The following is a 23115-nucleotide window of genomic DNA, read 5'->3' on the forward strand; positions in this document are numbered from 1 at the left end:
ACATGAGACATAATGTTGAAATTTTGTAGATTAATAAAACGTGTTAAGTATCAGATCGGTAACAAGTAAAACGTCTGTCTAAATAATGCTCTTTCTTAGTTTGCACAATAACAGATTCATCGATGTACTTTTCTCTAAATTCGCACGGAGTAGTACCGCACGGCGAAAACGTGGCCACTTAAATCAGTGAAATTTGATACGGGCGTCATTTTAATATTCAGGCAACTTTTTTGAAATTCCGTCCTCTTGTAAATTAGAATACAAGGTCGAATGATTGTCTTTGGCATGTTTCGTCCAATCATAGCAAAAGAGCAAGGAGATACTGTCATCTACTCTATAGCCCTTTGTAAATTTCCTTAAACGTTACCAACGTAATACGGTTATTAGCTTGGGAAAATGGCATCTGAACATTTCTGAGATCGGAACACATAAAGGTCGGAGTTGTGGCTAAAGTTCCTGTTTCCTAGCCGTCCGAAGAACACTCTGGTAAAGACTTCATTGTATCCACAAGAAGCTAGTAAAGCTCTGGGTATCAAGGTAGCGTAACCAAAGACGAAAATGGCCGAGAAACGTGCTTTGTTAGTTTGGGTGGTGTTGGCTTCAATCATGTCCAGATGTATTGGCTTCCCAGCAAGTGAGTATTTTTAAAACGTTTAATCGCCACCAAGTCAGTTTTAGAGGAAGATTCTTTTATTCGAGACTTATTAATTAGGCTGTCAAGTAGAGCTTAGTTTTTCTTTATCCATTGTTAATACAATATACAGAATACTGTTTTGTTGTTCGGCGATCATCAAACCATTTTTTGCGACATTTTGTTTCTAAAGCGCAATGCGCCAGGGACGTTTAAAGCAAACATAGAAAAGGGAGATCTTTTTACGCCTACGTATTCTTAGAGTGTGGGATAAATCTATCTATACTACACGCATACTTGGGGTCTATTTTGTTCAATACTTGTCGAAATTTCGTTTAATCCTTTCAGTGGGACTTGACAATTGTAACGAGCTGTTTGCTAAGCTGAAAACACGTTCTGGAAAAGGCTAGTGCCAGACGATATAAAGAATGAAGAATGAAACGTTCCTTGAAATTTCATAGATTCAATTTCTGTATCAAACAAAACTTGAAAAATGAAACTCCAAAAAACCTCAAAAAGGGGCATAAAAATTAACAATGAGCAGCATTCCAGCATTAATTTGCGACTTAGGTGCTGAGGGACTCTATTTTCTGTGTTTTTTTGAAATCTAAAATTAAAGAATTCTGACATAACACCTACGAAAGCGAACAACAGCATACTTCAGAGCATGCTTCGTGGTTAGAGACGAGACAACCTTGCCGAATTGTTTAGTAGGAAAGTTGAAGTTGCAAATAATTCTTCTCATTGTGATCTAATAAGATTTGAAAAAAAGCTTATTACTAGAAATGACTTGCGTGTTGCTTCATATCTGTTACACTGCTTCGTAACGATCAGTTCTGATACCTTCAGGAAGTTAGCTTAGACTGTGGGGAATAAACGTACTCCCCAATTTTTGTTGCCACTTGTACAAATGAGACGCTTTCGTGAATGCTGAGTGAACTTCTACAATACACTTTTTTAAGGACATAGTTTATAAGAATATCGAAGCTGATATTTTCGAAATTTTATGAATACTATAAGAATTAACCCGATGTTGAGATTTTGAAAAGAATATAACTTTGAGTGTTGAAAATTTATAAATACAATACAATTATATGTTTTTTTACTAAACCGTATTAAAATTCTTCTTTTCTTTAAACGGCAAAATTAGCCAAAAAGCGACAAAAACAGCGATAACTGTACATTCGTTTCATGCCGATAACATTTCTGCAAGAAGTTGTGTGTGTAATATTAGGCTTTATCCAGGGGGGCGGGGGGGGGGGGGGTACTTGGTCCAGAAAAGTTGGGTAGGGGTGTCCGGCCCGCTTCCCAAAACCCTTACCCTATTTATGACCAAAATCTGCGATATTCCCCATCCTATTTAGGACTTGACCAAATATTCGAAACCCTATTTATGACCTGACCATTAAATCAAAACCCTGTTTCAGAACTGCGTTATAATTAGTTCCCTAGTTCAGACCAATGCTAAGTTAAATTACCGTAAACATAATTTGTGAAGGGCTTTTGTTGATTTTCTTTGCGATAATGATGAAAAAGTGGCTTCCTCTTAAAAACATACCCATATCAAGGCTAGAGTGCAAAAACCATACCCTATTTATGACCAAAATAGGCTAAAATCGATACCCTATCTATGACCAAAACGGTTGAAAAACCATACCCTTTGGGATCGCACATACCTATATAGCTCATATAAGGGCGTACTCCCCGGGGGCTTTATTTTGCCTGCAGTCTGGCCCCAAAATTACTTCAACGCTTTCAAAGTCATGATCGGACAGATAAACTGACGTTTTATCGGCGTAGTCCAATTTGTATTCCTATAATCTAAGAAAATTCACATGAATATTTTCAACCTAAGATCGGCAGAAACATAACAAGGGTCAAGGGTAACCCAACCCGGTAAGAACTGTTAAGGGTAACCGAACCTAGTAAAAATTGTTATGGTGTGCCAATGGGAATGTGAACCACTTAGCTAAATGTGGTACTGAACAAGACATTCATAAAAGTAAATCAACTGTCGAAATTAATACAGACAACTGACGTTTCTGGAACTAGAATTCGTCCAACCAAATTAATAAAAGGAAGCGATTGCCAGTGTGAACCAGAGAGTTACCGGCGTGAAAGGAAAACAAAAATGTTCTGTCAAAGCAATGTTAACGCAAAAAAAATTGATATTTCAATCTTTAGTAGGGAGAGACGGAGAGGAAGAGGAGGAAATTTCAAGCAACCTGGACAAAGCCAATAAAGGTGAGTGGAAATAGTTAAATGAACATTAAGTAGCAAAAGAATAACGAGCAAGGGCATGCAAAGGATCACTTTTCTGAGATATCTGTTGCTCGGCGGAGTTATTGGTTGTAGGGAAAACCAAGAGCACACGCCCTCTTTAAGCTAATACTGAGCCTGAAACTAATTATTTCCCGTGGAATGTCCTAGCACCCTACCCCCAAGAGTGTATTTTAATCTTAGTGTGAGAAAATTCTGGAGATGTGTCTGCTGGCTGGGAAATTTCACAAGGAAATTACCTGGGAAGTAGAGAATTTGAGTAAATACCCCTGGAAAATAAGAAGAGGAATAAATTCGCCATCAAGAGGAAAAATTGTTTTCAAAGTGCTTAAATAACTACCTACACAAAATATGCAAGTTCAAAAATCCATTAAAATTAATTAAAATCTTTTAAAAAAGTTTTCGGCTTCGTTTTTGACAATACTTTTCTGATAGTTAGTTGCTACTGATAACAGTCGTCCTAGGGAAATTCTGACAAATGAGCTCGTTACATGACGTATGCAGTAGCGGATCTAGGGGCGGGGCCCGGGGGGCCCGCCCCCCCTTATTTTGGGAAAAAAAGAAGGCATGACAGAAGGAAGAAAAGCTGGCAGGGCAAGTAAAACAACCCCCCCGCCATCCCCCTTAGCTCAAGGTCTGGATCCGCCACTGGTATACTTGAATGCGATACGACATAATTTTGGTTACCTCTCATGACAGGATGAAATGCATAGACTGGGTTCACAAAATGCTTCACTAGTGTCCTGGTAATTTAATCACGTTAAAACTGAGTAACTTTAGGCCCGGTTCATACGTCGCATTTCTGCCGTGTCGAATTCAATTCAACGAATTAAATTCGACAGAAATTCGACGTCTGAATCGGCTGCAGCATTTCTGCCGCACGTTCGACTGGTCTTGTCTCATTTTCCGACAGAAATACAACACCGATTCAAACGTCGAATTTCTGCCGTGTCGAATCTAATTCATACATTATGTTAATGTATTGAGCATGCGTAAATTTGGTCCCGTCAAAGAGAAAGAAGGAACTTGGCTTTCTCAACCCAATGCAACCTGAAAATATTGCAAAACAAACTACTGCATTGTCAGCCTTCTCCTTCTCATTCCATTGGCGGACAATTTTTCGCAAAATTTAAGTCCCTCAGTATCTCCGTCCGCCATATTGAATACTCTGCGTTTAGAACATTTTCCGCTGACCGACATACCCGACAGTATTAATTCTGAATTAAATTTGACACAAGTGCGACGTATGAATCGACAGTCGCATTTCTGCCGCACTTAATTGAATTGAATTCGACAAGGCAGAAATGCGACGTATGAACCGGACCTTATTCATTTTGCAGCCGTCACTAAATCCTTGTTTGAGGGTGACATCGTTTTATCTGCCTTTGACCGGAGGTTCGTGGACACCCGAGAGGAAGGAGATGTCGACGGTGATCTGGGGCAGAGCCGGCAAAAACGGAATGCTAACCGTAACAGGATGGTTCTCTGGCAGAACAAAATTGTCCCTTACGAGTTTGATCCGGGACTTCCAAGTAAGAAAAAAAAGCAGCTTTTTGCCGAAAACTACATACTAAACAATTAGATTATGAGCTCGAGATTTCTAGCGCGAGATATTTGACGAGGGCTGCGCCCTCGTCAACTATCACGCGTAGAAATCGAGAGCGAATAATCTAATAGACCAATTTTGATACATTAAAATTCAGCCTAACACAATAGACCTCAGCACGAGGCTCCGGGGAGTAAACCCCACAAACTCTGTAGTTATTCCCCAGAGCCTCGCACTGAGGTCTATTGTTTTAGGCTGAATTTTGATATATCGAAATTGGTCTATTGTTTTAGCATAAATCTACTAGTCGTTCAAAACGTTATCTAAAGCTTCTCCACAGACACTTCAAAAACGCCAAGAAGGTTGTTTGTTAACAAGGGTACATTGCTACGCTAATCACTATCTATCACAGAATAGATAGTAAATAGTGTAGCCAATCAGAGAACGGCATTCGTGATAGAACTCCAGTAGATTTATACTACAGCGAAATAGAGATTGACTGTTTTACTGGGACTCGATCAAGATATAGATCAGTTTACTGTCTCGGAGATTGGACTGAGCTGCTATTTCACTTGAGTCTGAGGTTATTTTCTTTTGCTGCTGGAAGGCATAAAAGAGAGGCGAAAGGTAACCCTTTGGCCCCGTTTCTATTTCAAACCGCTAACAGCTGCAATAAAGGATAGCCCAAAACAACTTGTCTCGTGCACGTTTTCGATCTTCCTTTGCGTTTACTATATCTCCCCAGTTTCACATTTTGCAAAAGGGTTTCATCCGAGAATCGGTCAGTGGGTTTCTAGCCGTCCAAAAGCGACAGGCCTTTCCACATGCGTTGTGAAGAAATAAGCAAAAAGCCCAATTGGCTTCGTCTGTTTTCCCATTTTTGCATCTGCCAGATTCCTTTCGTATTATATGGCCTTGTAAAAAACAATGTGTTTTATTCGTTGCAGTCAAGTACCAGGCAACCATTCTTGAAGCCATAGCAGAGTACCACAAACACACTTGTCTGACGTTTGTCGTGCGAACTAACGAACCAAACTGGCTCCTGTTTGTGCACAAAGAAGGGTAAGAAATGAGAAGGTTAGGTTTAGCTTAGCAAACCACTGAGTAACTGGCAAACTTGCAATCTGATTGGCTAGGCAATTACTGACCAGCAGATCCGTAGTCGGCCATATTATGCATCTGGAGCATGCACGTGTGGTGCTTCACGATGCTCTTGGTAACTCCAATTTTTCTCACCGTCTCGTTGTTAAAACGTGAGTCCACATAAAAAAGAAGAAGGAAACAAAGAAAATTTTTCAAACCCAACGCGCATGCTAAACATCATCAGGAATTACACTAAAGTTATTTTCTCAGATCCTTCTCTTCTTCTTGTCTGCAGCTGGGAAGGAGATACTCTTTCAAAGAGATTGCTTTGAAAACAGGAAGTTGTTTTATATACCGGAAACAATTGTTCGGACTCGCCCATGTATTTTAGCTGATTCTGGTAGCTCAAACGTGAGATAACTTTACTATTCGCCACCTAAGGTGGCTTACTACAGTTTTGATGGATTATAACATCCCAACTTGTAACTTTTTTGAAAAATGTTCCGAAATGTTTTTCCTTTCGCTATTTACTGTTTACTTACGTCTTTTACCATTCTATGTGAAACTTGAACAATAAACATCAACAAATGGCCAAAATGAACGACCGAGTACTTAAGGAGAGACTGGGCACTAGTAGGTTAAATAATGTACCCGTATGACCCCACCTCAAAATTTCAGGAATAAGAAATTGGCTCTGATTTAACATTCATACAAAGTAAAATAAAAATCTGTAAGACCGATTTTTCGTAAACAAAGAAATCAAAAATAGCTCAAAATCTGTCTTACAGATTTTTATTTTACTTTACGTTAGAAGTTGGGCTGTTTTATTCCACCAAAACTGTAGTAAGCCACCTTAAAGAAACGGTAAAAAACAAGGACGAGTCTCATCTCAGTCGCAGTTGGTTGCAGGACCGTTACTGGAGACAAAACAAAAGACGAGAACTCATATTTTCCCAGTAACGATCCCGCAAGTCACTGCAAGATAAGGACAACTAAAAGACTATTAAATAGGGCAATTCTGATATGACGTAAACTTTTTTCTTGGCTTTGCATTGCATGAGCACGGGTTTGGAAACTAGTCAATCACTCTAACCAAAGGATTTACATATTCTCGCAAAGTCAGTGAAACATAGTTTAATCACGAAGTCCAGTTTATCTTGCGAAAAAATAGGCCAATTTTGATATATTGAAATTCTAACTTGGCTCCGACGCTTAGGGGAATAAAACAAAAGGAATTAATTATTCATCCCTCATCCTCGATGCGATTTCTTTTGTTTTATTCCCCTAAGCCTCGGAGCCAAGTTAAAATTTTAATAAACTTCCGCTTCCGTTTGAATTGAAGGCCTTGGGTTCATGCGAAATTGTCATCTCAGCCAAGACAATAACTTTCAGCAGGAGCCATAATCGGGGACGGAGACCGTAAGTCTCAGGATTCGCGCGCACCTATGATATGGGACAATTTTTCTATTTTTAGAACAGATTGCGCCATCCTGACGTCATATATCCGCGCGGATTCACGCACATGTCAGGGGCTCTCGCGTGGATGTTGTCACGCTGCGTGATCAAATAGTGAGAGTTGAGAGATTCTCTTGCGTATTTTTCACAGCGATGACAGGGAATAAGGCAGGGAATACGAACCAGGGCGCTTATATGTAGTTTTATGCTCTGAACCAACGGAAAAGGTGGGTTTTTCAGGGTCGAAAACAAGACTTCAATCTCGCGCTGGGAATGAATAATAAGATCTGCTCACGCTAGTTGCAAACTTACGCGTATGTTTTTGCGTTTGTTCTGACTTAAGAATATAGCAAGAAAACTCTTTACTCTGGTATCGAGTTAATTTGTGAGTTTCTCAGACAATGGTTAATCATAACCAAAACCTGTTTTGATGGTTTCTTATTGTTTCTGCTTGTTTGGTGAGTTTGCAAAAGTTTTTGAAAGGAAAGTCTGACGCGTACAATTAGCTAATTTGCATAGTGCAGCTCGTGCACTTTCAAGTCTGAGTTGGTGTTTTCAATTGTCAACAAATCTTTACAAAGATTTCTTTCGTTATCTTTTGTGCTGAGGTGCTGCAACAAATTTCACGAACGCAAAAAAGGCTACTAACATCATTTGTGTTTCTTCAACATAAGCATAGTAAAGTTTTACACTGCGAAAATGAAAATAGACAAGGAGTTTTGATAACTCGATCAACAAAATCGAAATCGTAATTCCAAGTTGATTAAAGAAAGCGTCATCGTAACTTTGCTGATTATTTCTGCTTTATTCACATATTTTCAGCTTAGCTTTTAATATGTTCTCAAACATTTATCAATCTTAAACATATTTAAAACTATAGAGCTATTGTTTGAGTTCGATGTACGTTTTCACACGAAAGTGCGGCGGAAGTACAATTTGTCATGTTTACTGACTATACAAGACACGCAACGGCGGGCGCTCTCATTCATCGACAACAGAGAATTTACTGGATTTTTGCACGAATAAAACTGAGCAGTATCTATGGACGTAAAGTTATTAAGCCTTGATGAAACATCAAGCGTTGCTTACAATTCAAGCGAAACTCAAACTAGCAATTATTTTGTTTTACTTTTCGGTCGCGATAGACTGACAAACTCCTCGCAAGTATGTGGCAAGAGGAGCTAGGAAACTATGAAGTCCTGAAGCTCTGCTATATCTAAATATATCCAGCTAGTTTTTTGCTGTGTAATGGGAAAGCTGTTAATCTTCAAACTATGTGAAATTTAAAGTGGAGTAATGTACAGCTCATGTAAAAGAAGCATCCGTCGGAACACAACTTGGTCAGCGATATATATAAGCTTACAGCGGAACATACCTAAATTCGACACTGTCTTACTTCACTCAGACTGGAGCAGCTTACGACGAAAATACTTAAGCAAAATTCCAACAGACGTAAACGCGTTGAGTTGTGGGCCAAAAACATGAAAGATTTCGGGACTTTCGGACGCCATTTCCCCCGCGCGACATCCGCAAAAATCCTCGCAGCATGTACGCGCGTGTGCCGCGGGTGATGGCCGGCGCAATTTGTTCTAAAAATATAATTATTGTCCCATATCATGGGGAAAACCCCAATACTTGAAATGGCGCGCGCTTACGGTCTCCGTCCCCGATTATGGCTCCTGCTTTCAGGGAAAACTTACTTTTGTTTGCAGAAAACCTCCATCACAAACAAATTAAAGCAGACACCTAGAAGAAAGATATATTTCTTTTTTTCCCACAAATCGTTATTTTACCTTTTTATCTAGATGCTGGTCTAGTGTTGGGAAAAAATACTGGAGAGTCGACTACGGTCAGGATGTTTCTTTGGGCAACGGTTGTAACCATAAAGGGACAATCATGCATGAAATAATGCACGCAATTGGATTCTGGCACGAGCAGTCGCGGCCTGACAGAAATCAGTACGTAGAAGTACTCTGGGAGAATATCTTATCCGGTAATGTTATCTTAGAGTTATTGCATTCTTGTCACAGATCCATTGAAAGCGAGCTGTTCGTTAATCAAACAAAAATTGTCACTTATACTTCCATTGTTCAGGCGAGGCACACAACTTCAACAAGTACGACAGAGGCAAAGTAGACACACTCAAGATTCCATACGATTATGACAGCATCATGCATTATGGAACGGATGGCTTCTCCAAGAACGGAAAACCTACTCTGAGGTCGATCAAAGACCCTGCAAGGGTACTTGGTCAGAGAAATGGCTTCACTCAGATTGATATCCAAGAAATCAATTCCTTGTATGAATGCAGCAGTAAGTCTTGTGATTTAACGTACTATCAGAAACCAATTGTTGTAAGGGGAAGGGGAAGGTTATTGCTCATTTGAATACCTGGTTTGCTTAGAAACAGCAAAGCAAACTTTCCGAAAAAGGCAACACAGCTGTTCGCCGAATTCGCTTTTGAGGGATGGCGAATGGTCCTTCAAAAACTCTGGGTCTCGATAAATTTTAGGCATATTTCACGGGTCTCGCAGTCTCGTTTTTTAACAGTTACGTGCGTCTCGCAGTCTCGACGTTTAGACGAAGCTGTCTCGGAGTCTCGATTTTTCGCAAGGCTAAGGGTCTCCAAGTCCTGATTCGTTCGTTTACCTGTCTTTATTAACGACTTCTTTTCGTCACTTGATATTGAATTTCAATGAAGCAACTTACAAATTTCAGAGAAAAAGTTAATCCTAACTTCTAAATTAGCTCTAAATTGTCTGAATTCCACTAAAAGCTACAAAACCTACCGAAACATCCGTTTTGGTGCCAGAAAAACGGTTATTTTGTTCTAGGATATCATAACGTAGCGTGTTATAATCGAATTTCCAGTTCCAGCCAGTTCGAAGACCGGGGGAGGTACTTTGGGAATTTCTGGATGGGGATGTGCCGCTGGGACCCTGGAACCCTTAGCCTATACCAGAGCTAGTTCAGCTGAATTTTGCTAACCTATACTAGAGTAAACTCCCCAAATCCCCCCATCTATCGGCACTGTTGAGGCTGATTTGCGTAAATTTAAACTTGCCGATTTGATTTTTTTACATTTTTGGGTGGTAATTCCTGGTTTCCTTACTCAAGATAAAATTTTCAATCAAGCAGTCAGTTTTGTGAAAAATGATACCCTATTCTAGACCCAAACGTTCTGATTTATATACCCTATCCTAGAGTAAACTGCTTGAAAACCATACCCTTCACAGCGGCAAATACCTATACAGCCCATGTATGGTACTGCTCACCCCCCCGGGTTCGAAGAAGCTGGCCAAAAAGCTGTACAAGCTCATTCTAGCTCTCAACTAAATCTGGTGCTCGAATTTTAAGAGTCTGGACGTTTCGCACTCGCACTTAAAGCACTTTGAAGTCCGCGCCTCGCAATCTAAAAAGTTAAAATGCCTCGGGCTCGCAAAGAAAAACGCTTGTCTCGCCGTCTCGTAAAGTCTCGCATTTACCATTCGCCACCCCCCTTTGCATTGCATGCAACGCGACAAAAGGGCCTTGCGATACCCTTTATACTATCGCGCTAGGTCAGTGTATATCGCCTAAAGTGGGAGATTCTGGAAGATATATTACCGTCTTATATTTATCCTTTAAGCAAGGGCTTTCTTTACGTGATTGTTATACCTTTTGAGTAGCATGCCAAAAAGCACTCCGGACGTGTTTAATGAGTAGAAGAATCAAGCTACGAGTAAAGAATCCAAAGAGACACAATTGCAGAATCTTGTTTATACACTACAGCTAATGTTAAGACTTGGGTCAAACACCTAACACACAACCTGTAAAGCACAAGGAATATTCAATAGCCTCCTGCTTTTCTGCTTGGCTGCACTCTGTACATCACCATCATCATCATCATTATCATCATCATCATCATCATCGTCATCATCATCATCATCATCATTATCATCATGCTATCATCTTTTCTCATCTCATCGCGGTGGGGTAGTCTCCCCGTCTGTGTCCCCTAAAGCTTTTATTTGTCGGCTAGAGTCTTTCACTCCTGGTAAGGTCACCCAATGCCGAACAGGTCGAAGGGTAGAGACCAGACGATATCCCCTGGTCCTCTAGGTAGGAGGTTGCCACATTAAAAGCTAGTTGGTACAGAAATTTGAAGTGTTTCCATCGATACAATACGAACTGGAGGTGTCGCTGTTGGGGCCGTAATAACGCTCTTGGGACAATGCCAATTCTGTATATCAGTGTGACAAATATAGATATCAATGTGCTGTTTCCGCTTCCTCCCTTCATTCGCACTTGTAAGCTATTCCACATTGACCTCATATTTTGTAACTCTGTTTTTGCTCTAGATGCTATAAATTCAGGTAGGCCCGGATGGAGCAGCTGGTCGGACTTTGGACCCTGCAGTTCCAATTGTAAGAAAACTCGTCAAAGATTCTGCACTTCCTCTAACAAAGATGTAGACTGTCCTGGTCAGTCGTACGGTGTGGAGAGCGAAGAGGTGGTGTGTCCCCCCCAAGAGTGCAAAGGTTAGTAACAGGTGGTGGGGGGAGGGGGTGCGAAGCATTGCGGGAGGGAACGACAAAAGGTGACAATGACAAAACTTGCATACTGTTGCCGCGCCTGAAATTTGAACTGAGCAATCAGGGTTATAAGCTAAGAAGGCGGGAAAAACTCTACTGTCCTGACCTCAATGTATGATAAAAGGAAAGAGATTGTAGTTGGGCAACATTTCTCACTGGAGACGGCATTGCGTATTCACGAAAGATGATTTATAATTCTAAACCACCAGATAACCATGAAACAAGTGAAAAATATGATATATTTTGTGTCTCCAAGCTTTTTATTTGGCACCAGAAATGGGTCGACCGCGTCCGGCAACTCGCTCTTTGATCACTATCGCCGGATAAGAGTCATTTTGAACAAAATATGCTGTTCCTTGTCAAATTAAACCCAGAATACTCGAGTTAAACAAATTTTAGCATTGTCTTTATTTTGTTAGCTGCGAAAAAAAGACTATTATATATCGTGTTGTTTCGGAAGGTCAGCTCGGTTTTGACTGCCGCTATTACTGCTTTTTTCGCAATTAAGATGTCTTCGGTCTGTTTGATTAAGCGTTTTAAAATCTTAATTGCAATCCCGATTACTCGAACTCCGGGTTTTTCGAATCTCCCCATGACTGGAACCAAAAGTCGTCTCCCTTCCCTTCAGTTCAACACTGTAAATTTAAGTGAAAATATTGAAGGGCCGCAGCCGGGATAAATCAGGGTAAAATTTTAAAAGCGATCACTGGCGAAACGATTAAAAAATGACAAGCTTTCGAATGCCTGAACTGCAGCCTTTGACGAGTCAAATGTGAATGTAAAATGACACCAACATTTTACTCGTCGAAGACTGTAGTTCCGGCAGTCGAAAGCTTGTAATTTTTAAATTGTTTCAGCTGGAGATCGTTTTAAAATTTTTACTCTAAATTTACCCCTAATGTTCTCGAACTACCTTATTTTTCAAGGCAATTTTCGTTTCCCTTGGAGGTTTGCAAAATCGGGATTCAGCTGTAGTTCTAAACCGTTTCAAGCCCAGAAATCTTTTGGAAAAAGTTTTTTGTAATCGGACTCCTCAACTATTCCACCGTTTCCACTAGGTCGATCAATTAAACCAACCAAACTTGCTGAATGTGGAAAACAGGACAACCCCGACCAAACCGCAGTAAAACACCAACTTAACTTTATTGAACAATTAATGTTAATTAATGCATGATAATGTATTCCGCAGCACCCGTGGATGGCCACTGGGGCCGCTGGTCATCGTGGAGCGCTTGCAGCGTAACATGTGATAACGGAACGAAAGTGAGAACTCGTAAATGCAACGATCCCATCCCAGCTAATTCCGGAAAACCTTGTCCTGGGGACGACAAGCAGCAGGAGGCTTGCATAGTCAGGAGGTGTAGTTCGGGTGAGTACATTTTCCCTCATGTGCTGTTGGGGGACCTTAAAATGGACGGAGAGTAGATCCGTTTTTTTCCCGATGTTACAGTCAAGCCTCTGAACAACAGAACGCGAAAAATCTGGATCTTGCATCGAGTTACGAGATCAAGCATAGGTGCTGAACGTAACAAGAACCACCTGTTAGGAAACTAAAAATAGATTCAGAAAATCATTTCAGGTCACTGTTAGTCTTTCTCTTACTTATCCTCTCTTGAACCAGGATAACAGTTTCCTTAAAATACAAGTAACTGTTTTACTGTCTAATGCATTGATCGATTGCGACTCTTTCTGTTGACAGGCCCCGATGATTGTGACGTTGATTTTGTTGGATCCTGCCCCCATTGGTCTACAAACAATGATAACAGTGATAAATTTGAGTGGCTTGAGGGATCTGGTGCGACTCCCAGTAGCAACACTGGACCTTCTGCTGACCACACTACCGGCGCAGGTACAAAGCTCATTTTAGGATAGGTTAGTTCCACTTTGAGTTCTATTATATTAACACTGATGTAATGTTATCATTTTTCAGGTAACTATTTTTACGTTGAAGCGTCCAGTCCTGCTCAGGAAGGTAACAAGGCTTGGTTACTCAGTAATCAATTTCCAGCAACCGCTGGGCGGTGCTTATCGTTTTGGTACCACATGTACGGCTTATCAAGTGGAGCTCTCAATGTCTACATCGTGGACAAAGACGATAAATCAACCCTTGTTTGGTCCAAATCTGGGGATCAAGGGAATCAGTGGAACGAAGCTAAATTTACACTTGAAAGTAAACTAGATTACAAGGTAGGGTAAAAGATCCGTTTTTTTTTTTTTTTTTTTTCATCGTTGGAAAAGAAACTCATCATTGGAGGTTTAGTATGAAACAAAACAAAATTAAACTTGAAACAGGTAGAAGAGTGAATCAATTTTCATTTGCATACGCGCAAAGGAGTTTACAACCTGTCCGCCATAGCCGCGAATGCGAGGAACAGACAACAAAATCAACAAGAATAACAAGTCTATTTCTCTGTGATGGTTTTTACAAGTTTAGCAAAACTCCATGTCTGAAATTTATGTTACAGGAAATGCAGAACGACTTCAACTAAATGAGTGTCCATTATAAAAATACTGAATCACCTTATTTTCCAGGTGCAGTTTGAAGCCGTAAGAGGCGTCAGTTTTCGAGGAGACACTGCACTTGATGATATCAGATTTACCGACGGACCGTGCAGTGAGTTTTGATGCCCGATGTTTTCCTCAAACACAGATCCAAAATGACTGGTGATAGCATCCGGCGTAGGGTGGTCGGAAAACATGTGATGCGTTTTTAGAGTTTTCAATTTTCTCCGACGCTGAGTAAGCACCTGTGAGATAAGTAGGAAAGAGATAAGTGAGATAGGTGAAGTCTGCATGCGAATCAAGTGGCCCAAGAAGATAGGTGAACAACATTGGTAGAAACATATATTGCCTTGTTTTGATGTACTTCCAGATTCTCAGCTTTTAAAATTTTGAATTTCAACCTGTGAGAAGAAGGGAGAATTTGAATCTCCAGCATGGGACTAAAAGGGTTCATTTTTAAATTCTCGATAGTTGAAGAAGTCGGCTGCTTTCAGGATAACGCAAACGACCGAGCTTTCCCGACGATGCTGAGGAATCTGAGAGGTGGGATAGACTGGCATCATCTAGAGAAAATCGTTCAGAAGTGTGCCACTCTTACTAAAGAGAACAATTATAAGGTGAGGTGCTCGACCAATTGCAAAGCCCATTAATTTTACATTTTTTGTGTTTCTCTATCATTATACAAAGAGTTAGATTCCTTTGCTGCCGTGCGTCTAATCAGTAACAGATCACAGAAGACGTCAAAATGCGGTAAGAACATCAGTGCCACTCTCGGCCATCGCCTCTTAGGCCACTTTTTGTTCTTACCACATTTTGACGTCATCTGTGATCTATTACTGAACAGATTGACGGCAACATGGAATCCATTTGTTAAACTGACGTCAGCGATTACTCAACTACATTTATGTACTATCAGAGATGACAAAACGTAAGTTTCCTCTAAAACAGTTTGATTCATACAGTGTTAACACTGCTCCAGACAACTTCAGTTTCACACTGTGGGTTACTTTTACTTCACTAGGCCGGTTACCACTCGGTCTGCGAGGGTCCTTAGAAAGAAAAGTTTATATTATCTTTCCAAGAGTTCAATTGATTAATAACAATATTTTTTAGAAGAGGTAATCTTGTGTCTGAGGTGAAAATGGTTATAAAATTTCTACCAGAGTCACTCTGCAGCAAAGTATTGCGGCGGTTGATATTGCTTTGTTTCATCTCCAGATCCATTGTCCAAGGCATGCATAGTCAAACGTTGCTCAACTCACTGACGAAGTATTAACAAACTCGTAATGTTTTTTGATTGCTATCTTCAGGTTTTCGCCATTCAGTTTTACGGGGAATGCTGGAGTGGAGACTCATCCAAGGTGCAGTACGATCGCTGGGGAGCAGCTGATAAATCACAATGTCTGTTAGGAGTCGGAGCAGCAAATATCAATGCTGTGTACAGACTTCTTCCTTAGACGCCACAGCGATGAATGATTTTACTTAAAAGTCGGAAAGTTATTTATCGTTTATCAAAATGGCTCTGGGAGAAAGTAAAGAGAAGAATATATGTAGCATGTGCATCGGCTAATAGTTTCGAAGCAAAGAAGTGGAATAAAGAAATGATGTCTATTTGTCGCGTTGTATATTTATCAACAGTTTGGAATCTTTCAAACGGGATGGTGTGCTTTGAAGGGCTTGGCCATGCCTACTTTCCACACCGTGAAAATTGCATTTTAAGTCAACACATTCATAAATTCTGTCTAACCTTTGCATTATTTAGAATTTTTGCCCCACTATAAACCTTCCACTGCTCAAAGCGCAGTAGCTTGGGTATGCCTACTTCCCACACAGTGAAAATTACCTTTAAAGTCGCACTAGTTATACTGTCTATTCTCCAAGCCTTAACCTATAGTATGACCAAAATTGACTGGCTGGTAAAATTCTTTACATTCTACTTATCACAATTATTTGTAACTTGCATTAATTTGTGCCTCAAAGGGCTCCATCACAATGGGTAGATCAGCTTTTGTCACCGTAATAAGCGTTCGTTCAAAATAGTTTGTGCCTCTACGCTTTCTTTGAAATATTTGCCTGCGCGATTTCTAGGCGCCTTCGTCAGGGGGAATTTGGGGCTCCAACGGGCAATTGATTTTATTCTGTGACCTCAATGGGCGATTGAACTGTCCAGCGAGCTTGACTTGCCAGAGAAATCAGGGAAAACGTCTCTGTACCGTATGATGTCTAAAATACTTTGACTTTCAAGTACATCCAATCTCCTTCGATTACAGTTTGGTCGACAGTGCAGCAGTGGACATGACTGTGCGCATAAATAACTCGTTAAAGTACATGGTCTTCCCCTGAAAATATCTCTAACTCGTTCGTGACCCTGGTGGCTTCTTCGAGCGACTGCTAAAATTGCGTTTGACATGCTAACTCTATTGAAGAGAATAAAAATCTGATCTGCATGCTATCTGTGATCGATCTTCTCGACTATACAACTCGGTGGTAGATAAGTCATGTGTGCGGGCACAAATTGTCAACTACTGTCGCTAACCCTGCGTACTTCATCTTCCCAAACTCATCTCCAAAGAAAAGAATTTTGATGAAAAAGCGAGTGTTGAGTCCCATATATAAAGTGCCCAGGTCCCACACGATCAGTCAATAATAGGGTTGCTTCTCGCTAAGGCTCGAAACAATTCTCGCTAAGCTCACAGCAATAATTATAACAAATCGGCTTCCTTAAAAGACAGCTGTAGAGCCTGTACTTCAACGGAGAATATTCAGAGAACTTTAGACATACGTTGCAATAGAAATGTGCCAAAACAAACCAAGCAAATGACAATGTTTTTTTTCTCTAAATTTTGCACGGATCAGTCTGACTGCAGTGGAAAAACGTCGCCGCTTCAAATGGAATTTGATACGGGTGTCAATGCTCAGGCCAATTCTTTGAAATCTTGTTCGCTTATAAATTAGAATGCAAGGTCGAATGATTGTCTTTTTCATGTTTCGTCCAATCATAGCAAAATTATGGGAATTGCTAAGAGACATTGTCACCTATCCTATAGCGCTTTGTAAATTTCTTTGACGTTTCCAGCGTAATACGGTTATTAGCTTGGGCATTTCTGAGCTCGGAACATATAAAGGTGGAAGTTCTGGCTAACCTTCCTGTTTCCTTGCCGCCCGAAGAACACTCTTGTAAAGACTCCATTGTACCCACAAGAAGCTAGTAAAGCTCTGGATTTAGTAACCGAAGACGAAAATGGCCGTGAAACATGCTTCCTTGATTTGGGTGGTGTCGGCTTCAATTATGTCCAGAAGTATTGGTTTTCCAGTAAGTGATTATTTTTCAAACTTTTAATCACCGCCAAGTCAGTTTTCGGGGAAGGTTCTGGGCAACACTTATAATAATTAAGCTTCAAATTCAAGTAGGTGGGTTTTTCTTTATTCACTGTTAATACAGTCTTAAAAGCACTGTTTTGTGGTTCGGCGCTCAGTTTCGTCAAAGCATTCCTCTGTGATGACAATTTGTTTTTAAAGCGGTATAAACCAGGGACGTTTAATACAAATTACAACATATCTGTAAAAGCACAAACAGCAAAAATTAGATCCTTTTACACCAGCATATTCTTAGAGTGTGGGATAAAGCATTCTATTTTACACCCATAAATGGCAGCCGAGATCATATCCTTAGACTAAAAGAGTCTCTGCGGTCTATTTTGTTCAATATTTTGTAAAAAAAGTCAAAATTTCAGTTAATCTTCTTAGTGGGAGGTGACAACTATAACAAGCTGTTTTGCTATAGCTGAGGAAGCTTTCTGGAAAATGGCCGGTGATGAGACTTAGCTCGAAATTCTACAGATAAAATTTCTCTATCAAACAAAACTCGAGAAATAAAGCTAAAAGAACCCCGAGGGATGCATAAAAATTAACGCTGAACAGCATGGCACTTGGTTGCTAAATTGTTTTTTTTTTTTATGTCAAGTTAAAGAATTCTGACATATTAAATAACACCTATGAAGGCGAACAACAGCATACTTCAAAGCATGTTTCGTGGTTAAGAACGAATTTTTCACGACCTTGAATATTTTAGAGGGAAAGTTGAAGTTGCAAACAATGCTACTTCTGCGATCTAATAAGACTTTTTAAAAAAAAAAAACAAACAATATATATATACAAAACAAGCTGTGTGCGTATAAAGGGGAGGGGGTGGGGAGGAGGAAGAGAATTCGGGGGGGGGGGTGGGAACGGAGGAGTCGGGCTCTCCCTCCTCCCCCTCCCCGTCTCCTTTATACGCCTGTTACGCGGGCTAACTGAGACCGTAGGAAATAAACTCCTTAAATTTTGTTGCCAGCTGAGACAAATGTAACGCGTTCGTGAGTGAACCGCTCAGTTCTAAATAACGTGACTAGTATCCGAAACTGTTATGCTGTGTCAACGGGAAAGTGAACCACTTAGCAAGTGCTAAACATTACATTCATAAAGGTAAATTAACTGCCGAAAGGGATGTGGTATAGTGACGTTAACGTTTTGGGAATTCGTCGGACCAAGTTAAAAGGCCGCGTTTGCCAGGGTGTGATGTAGTAAACCAGAAAGTTACCGACGGATAAAAAAAAATTCTGTTTATTAAGTAATGTTAACGCAAAAAGTTAATGTTTTTTCACTGGAGAGAGACGGAGAGGAAGAAGAGGAAATTTCAAGCAACCTGGACAAAGCCATCGAAGGTGGGTGTGGAAATAGTTTAGGGACTGGTCAAAAAATATATCCGGGGGAGGGGAAGGGGAAGGGGCCCGAGCAGAGATGGGGTGGGTCATCAGTTTTTGAGCCCTCAGAAAGGGATGGGTCGTTCGATTTTCAGCGACACGTGGGGGTGGGTCATCCTATTTTAAAATAGGAATAAGCACTTACTTAAAAGCACTGTTTTTAAGAATGGAAAGCTTGATTCTGCTGCAAAAGTTGGTCACACATTTAAAGCATTGCAGCGTTACGGATGTGTATTTTATTTTGGTACGTATTAAAATTACATCCCACCGAACTTAAAATGAAAAAAAAAAACTTCTCTTTTGTGTCTTTTTTTAGCATATAAAAAGTATAAATTGTATACGATATGAAAGGAGTGCTTTGTGCTTGCATTTCACAGCTATATTGCTCCTTCTACAAGACTACAAGTAAAAGCAACTTAAATTTGCCATGGATTATAAACAAGAGCTGTAACTGGGTATTATGTATTTCCAGGAGCCATAATCGGGGACGGAGACCGTAAGCGCGCGCCATTTATAGTATTGGGGCTGTCCCCATGATATGGGACAATTATTCTATTTTTAGAACAAATTGCGCCATCGCCTGCGGCACACGCGCGTACATGCTGCGAGGATTTTTACGAATGTCGCGCGGGGGAAATGGCGTCCGAAATTCCCGAAATTTTTTATGTTTTTGGCCCAGAACTCAACGCGTTTACGTCTGTTGGAATTTTGCTTTACGTATTTTCGTCGTAAGCTGCTCCAGTTTGAGTGAAGTAAGACAGTGTCGAATTTAGGGACGTTCCGCTTTAAGCTTATATATATCGCTGACCAAGTTGTGTTCCGACTGATGCTTCTTTTACGTGAGCTGTACATTACTCCACTTTAAATTTCACATATGTTTAAGATTAACAGCTTTTCCATTGCACAGCAAAAAACTAGCTGGATATATTTAGATATAGCAGAGCTTCAGGACTTCATACTTTCCTAGCTCCTCTTCTTACACGCTTGCGAGGAATTTGCCAGTCTATCGCGACCGAAAAGTAAAACAAAATAATTGCTAGTTTGAGTTTCGTCTGAATTGTAATCAACGTTTGATGTTCCGTCAAGGCCCAATAACTTTACGTCCGTAGATACTGCTCAGTTTTATTCGTGTAAAGATCCAGTAAATTCTCTGTTGTCGATGAATGAGAGCGCCCGCCGATGCGTGTTTTGTACAGTCAGTAAACATGACAAATTGTACTTCCTCCACACTTTCATGTGAAAGCGTACATCGAACTCAAACAATAACTCTATAGTTTTTAAATATGTTTAAGATTGATAAATGTTTGAGAACATATTAAAAGCTAAGCTGAAAATAAGTGAATAAAGCAGAAATAATCAGCAAAGTTACGATGACGCTTTCTTTAATCAACTTCGAATAACGATTTCGATTTTGTTGATCGAGTTATCAATACTCCTTGTCTATTTTCATTTTCGCAGTGTTAAACTTCACTATGCTTATGTTGAAGAAACAAACATGATGTTAGTAGCCTTTTTTGCGTTCGTAAAATTTGTTGCAGCATCTCAGCACAAAAGAAAACGAAAGGAATCTTTGTCAAGATTTGTTGACAATTGAAAACACCGACTCGGACTTGAAAGTGCACGAGCTGCACTATGCAAATGAGCTAATTGTACGCGTCAGACTTTCAAAAACTTTTGCAAACTCACCAAACAAGCAGAAACAATAAGAAACCATCAAAACAGGTTTTGGTTATGATTAACCATTGTCTGAGAAACTCACAAATTAACTCGATACCAGAGTAGCGAGTTTTCTTGCTATATTCTAAAGTCAGAACAAACGCAAAAACATACGCGTAACAAGTTACAACTAGCGCGAGCAGATCTTATTATTCATTCCCAGCGCGAGATTGAAGTCTTGTTTTGACCCTGAAAAACCCACCTTTTCCATTAGCTCAGAGCATAAAACTACATATAAGCGCCCTGGTTCGTATTCCCTGCCTTATTCCCTGCCATCGCTGTAAAAAATACGCAAGACGATCTCTCAACTCTCACCATTTGATCATGCAACGTGACAACATCCACGCGAGAGCCCCCGACATGTGCGCGGATCCGCGCGGATATATGACGTCAGGATGGCGCAATTTGTTCTAAAAATAGAAAAATTGTCCCATATCATAGGTGCGCGCGGATCCCAAGACTTACGGTCTCCGTCCCCGATTATGGCTCCTGGTATTTCTTATCGTGAACTTTGCATAATCATTAAAATTGCCGAAAAAGATCATTTCTGTACTGTTCCATAAACTCTGCCTGCTCAACCGTCATCAGTTCCTCTCGCTCTCTTCCTCGTTGCTGTCTTCATCTTCACTGGAGCTGGCATCCTTCTCATTTTCAGTGGTCTCGGTTACTGCTCTCTTGACGGCTGCCTTCAGGTTTTGAAGAATTTTCATGTTTTAAAAGAGGGGTGGGTCATGTAATTTTCAACCTTCATTTAGGGGTGGGTCAATTAGTTTTGTGCCAAAAGGAAGGGGTGGACCATGTGTTTTATATCCACCACATTTCCAAATGCTCCGGCCCGTCCCCTCCGGCCAGTCCCTTAATGAACATTAAGGAGGCAAAAGAATAACGAGCAAGGGCGTGAAAAGGATCATTGACTTGAGATATCTGTTGCTCGGTGGAGTTCTTGCTTGTTGGGAAAACAATGAGATCTCAACCTAATTAGCCTAATTCTGAGTAACAGACTGGTTCCTTTCCGTGGGTTGATTGTTCTGGGAATTTCACAAGGAAATTACCTGGCAAGTAGAATTTGAGGAATTACTGCTATGCTGGAAAGGGGAAAATATCTTAATTTGTCAGCAAGAAGGAAAATTGTTTTAAAGGTGCTTTTCTTTTCTGCTAGTTACTTCGTGGTGATAATTGTCGAAGAGAAATTCTGACAAATTAGCTCGTTGTGTAACGTGAATGCTAAATTTTAAAAATAATAATAATTTGAAAATACTTCTGAGGCGTTGCCTGAAAACGAATTGATTGGAACGAAGCAATCTCTAGAATAATTTGTTACATTGTTACATAAATTGCTTTACTAGTCTGCTTAGTTAACGAGATTGTTCCTTGAATGATCTGAAGATGATCAAGAGTGAATCAATCTCAAGGCGGAGCTCCAGTGTGCGTGTCGAAACAGCGGAGCACCATGGGTGGGAGAATTTGGTAACCCATCAAGCCGGGAAAATTTGGTTATGAAGTCACCGTACGAGCAACCGTCCATCAGTCCGTAACTCTAACTCTTAAAGACTCTGCGGGGATGGGGGAGGAGTCTCGAGTTAATCCTAGCGGGGGAGCACAAGAATGTCATCTTTATTTCTATTGTTATGACAACAAGCGATAGCGGAGCTAATATATCGTTTTCATGGTAGGATTTAACTGAAACAGAACGTGAAAGAGAACGGCAGGGACCAAGAATCAACAGGCAAAGTATACTTTCAGAAAAGTCCTTCGTCTTGCTTATTCATTACCTGCTGGACGAAGGACTTTTCAGACTTGATTGGCGCCAATTTTAGCGACCCCAAAACGGGTCGCTGCGCTTTTTCCGATCAGTGTTGCCATAAACATCCCTTGGGGACAGAACGGTCAAACATAGGCGCAACGAAACGTGACTTGCGGTTGCATTTAGTCAATTCAATGTATGGGGTGAAATGCTTAGTCGCACTGTCGAGTAGATGTCAATGATTAGTATTTTATGGGAGCTCCGCTTTTATCACATATTCTTCCTACTGGAGGATGAAGCGCATAGACCGGCTACATAACTTCCACAGCGCGATTCTTCGATAATCATGCGGCCACCATATTAGCTATTTGCCTGCGGTTTCTCGACACAGTAGATTGCTATGCCATGCGAGGCATCATAAAATGTTTCACTAAGAGCCCCGTCAATTGAACTCATGATTTTAAAAGCACCTTTATTGATATTGCAGCCGTTGCTAAATCCTTGTTTGAGGGTGACATCGTTTTATCTGCCTATGACCGGACGTTCGTGGACACCCGAGAGGAAGGAGATGTTGACGGAGATCTGCGGCAGAGCCGGCAAAAACGGAATGCTAACCGTAACAGGATGGTTCTCTGGCAGAACAAAATTGTCCCTTACGAGTTTGATCCGGGACTTCCAAGTAAGAAAAAAAAGCAGCTTTTTGCCGAAAACTACATACTAAACAATAACATTATGAGCTCGGGATTTCTATCGCGAGATAGTTGACGAGGGCGCAGCAAGTGAGTGCTTTTAAAACGTTTAATCGCCAACAAGTCAGTTTTAGAGGAAGATTCTTTTATGCA

The 23115-nt window shown here is 40.5% G+C and overlaps 2 protein-coding genes across 2 annotated transcripts in view; both read left to right on the forward strand.

Annotated features, from left to right (window-relative positions):
* LOC145463123 (monocarboxylate transporter 12-B-like) overlaps positions 1–23115 on the forward strand; it is a 219012-nt gene that overhangs the window by 13756 nt on the left and 182141 nt on the right. The gene's annotated exons all lie outside the window — the stretch shown is intronic.
* On the forward strand, positions 441–16702 carry LOC145463118 (meprin A subunit alpha-like). Its single transcript, XM_081446829.1, has 13 exons — positions 441–634; positions 2816–2875; positions 4252–4443; positions 5405–5519; positions 8801–8988; positions 9090–9308; positions 11336–11515; positions 12759–12938; positions 13269–13418; positions 13500–13756; positions 14102–14183; positions 14543–14688; positions 15382–16702. Exons 1-13 carry the CDS (start codon positions 559–561, stop codon positions 15526–15528), a joined length of 1992 nt encoding a protein of 663 aa, XP_081302955.1. The 5' UTR covers positions 441–558; the 3' UTR covers positions 15529–16702.

Source organism: Orbicella franksi, chromosome 12 (genome assembly GCF_964199315.1).
Source record: "Orbicella franksi chromosome 12, jaOrbFran1.1, whole genome shotgun sequence".
In the NCBI taxonomy this organism is placed as follows: Eukaryota; Metazoa; Cnidaria; class Anthozoa; order Scleractinia; family Merulinidae; genus Orbicella; species Orbicella franksi.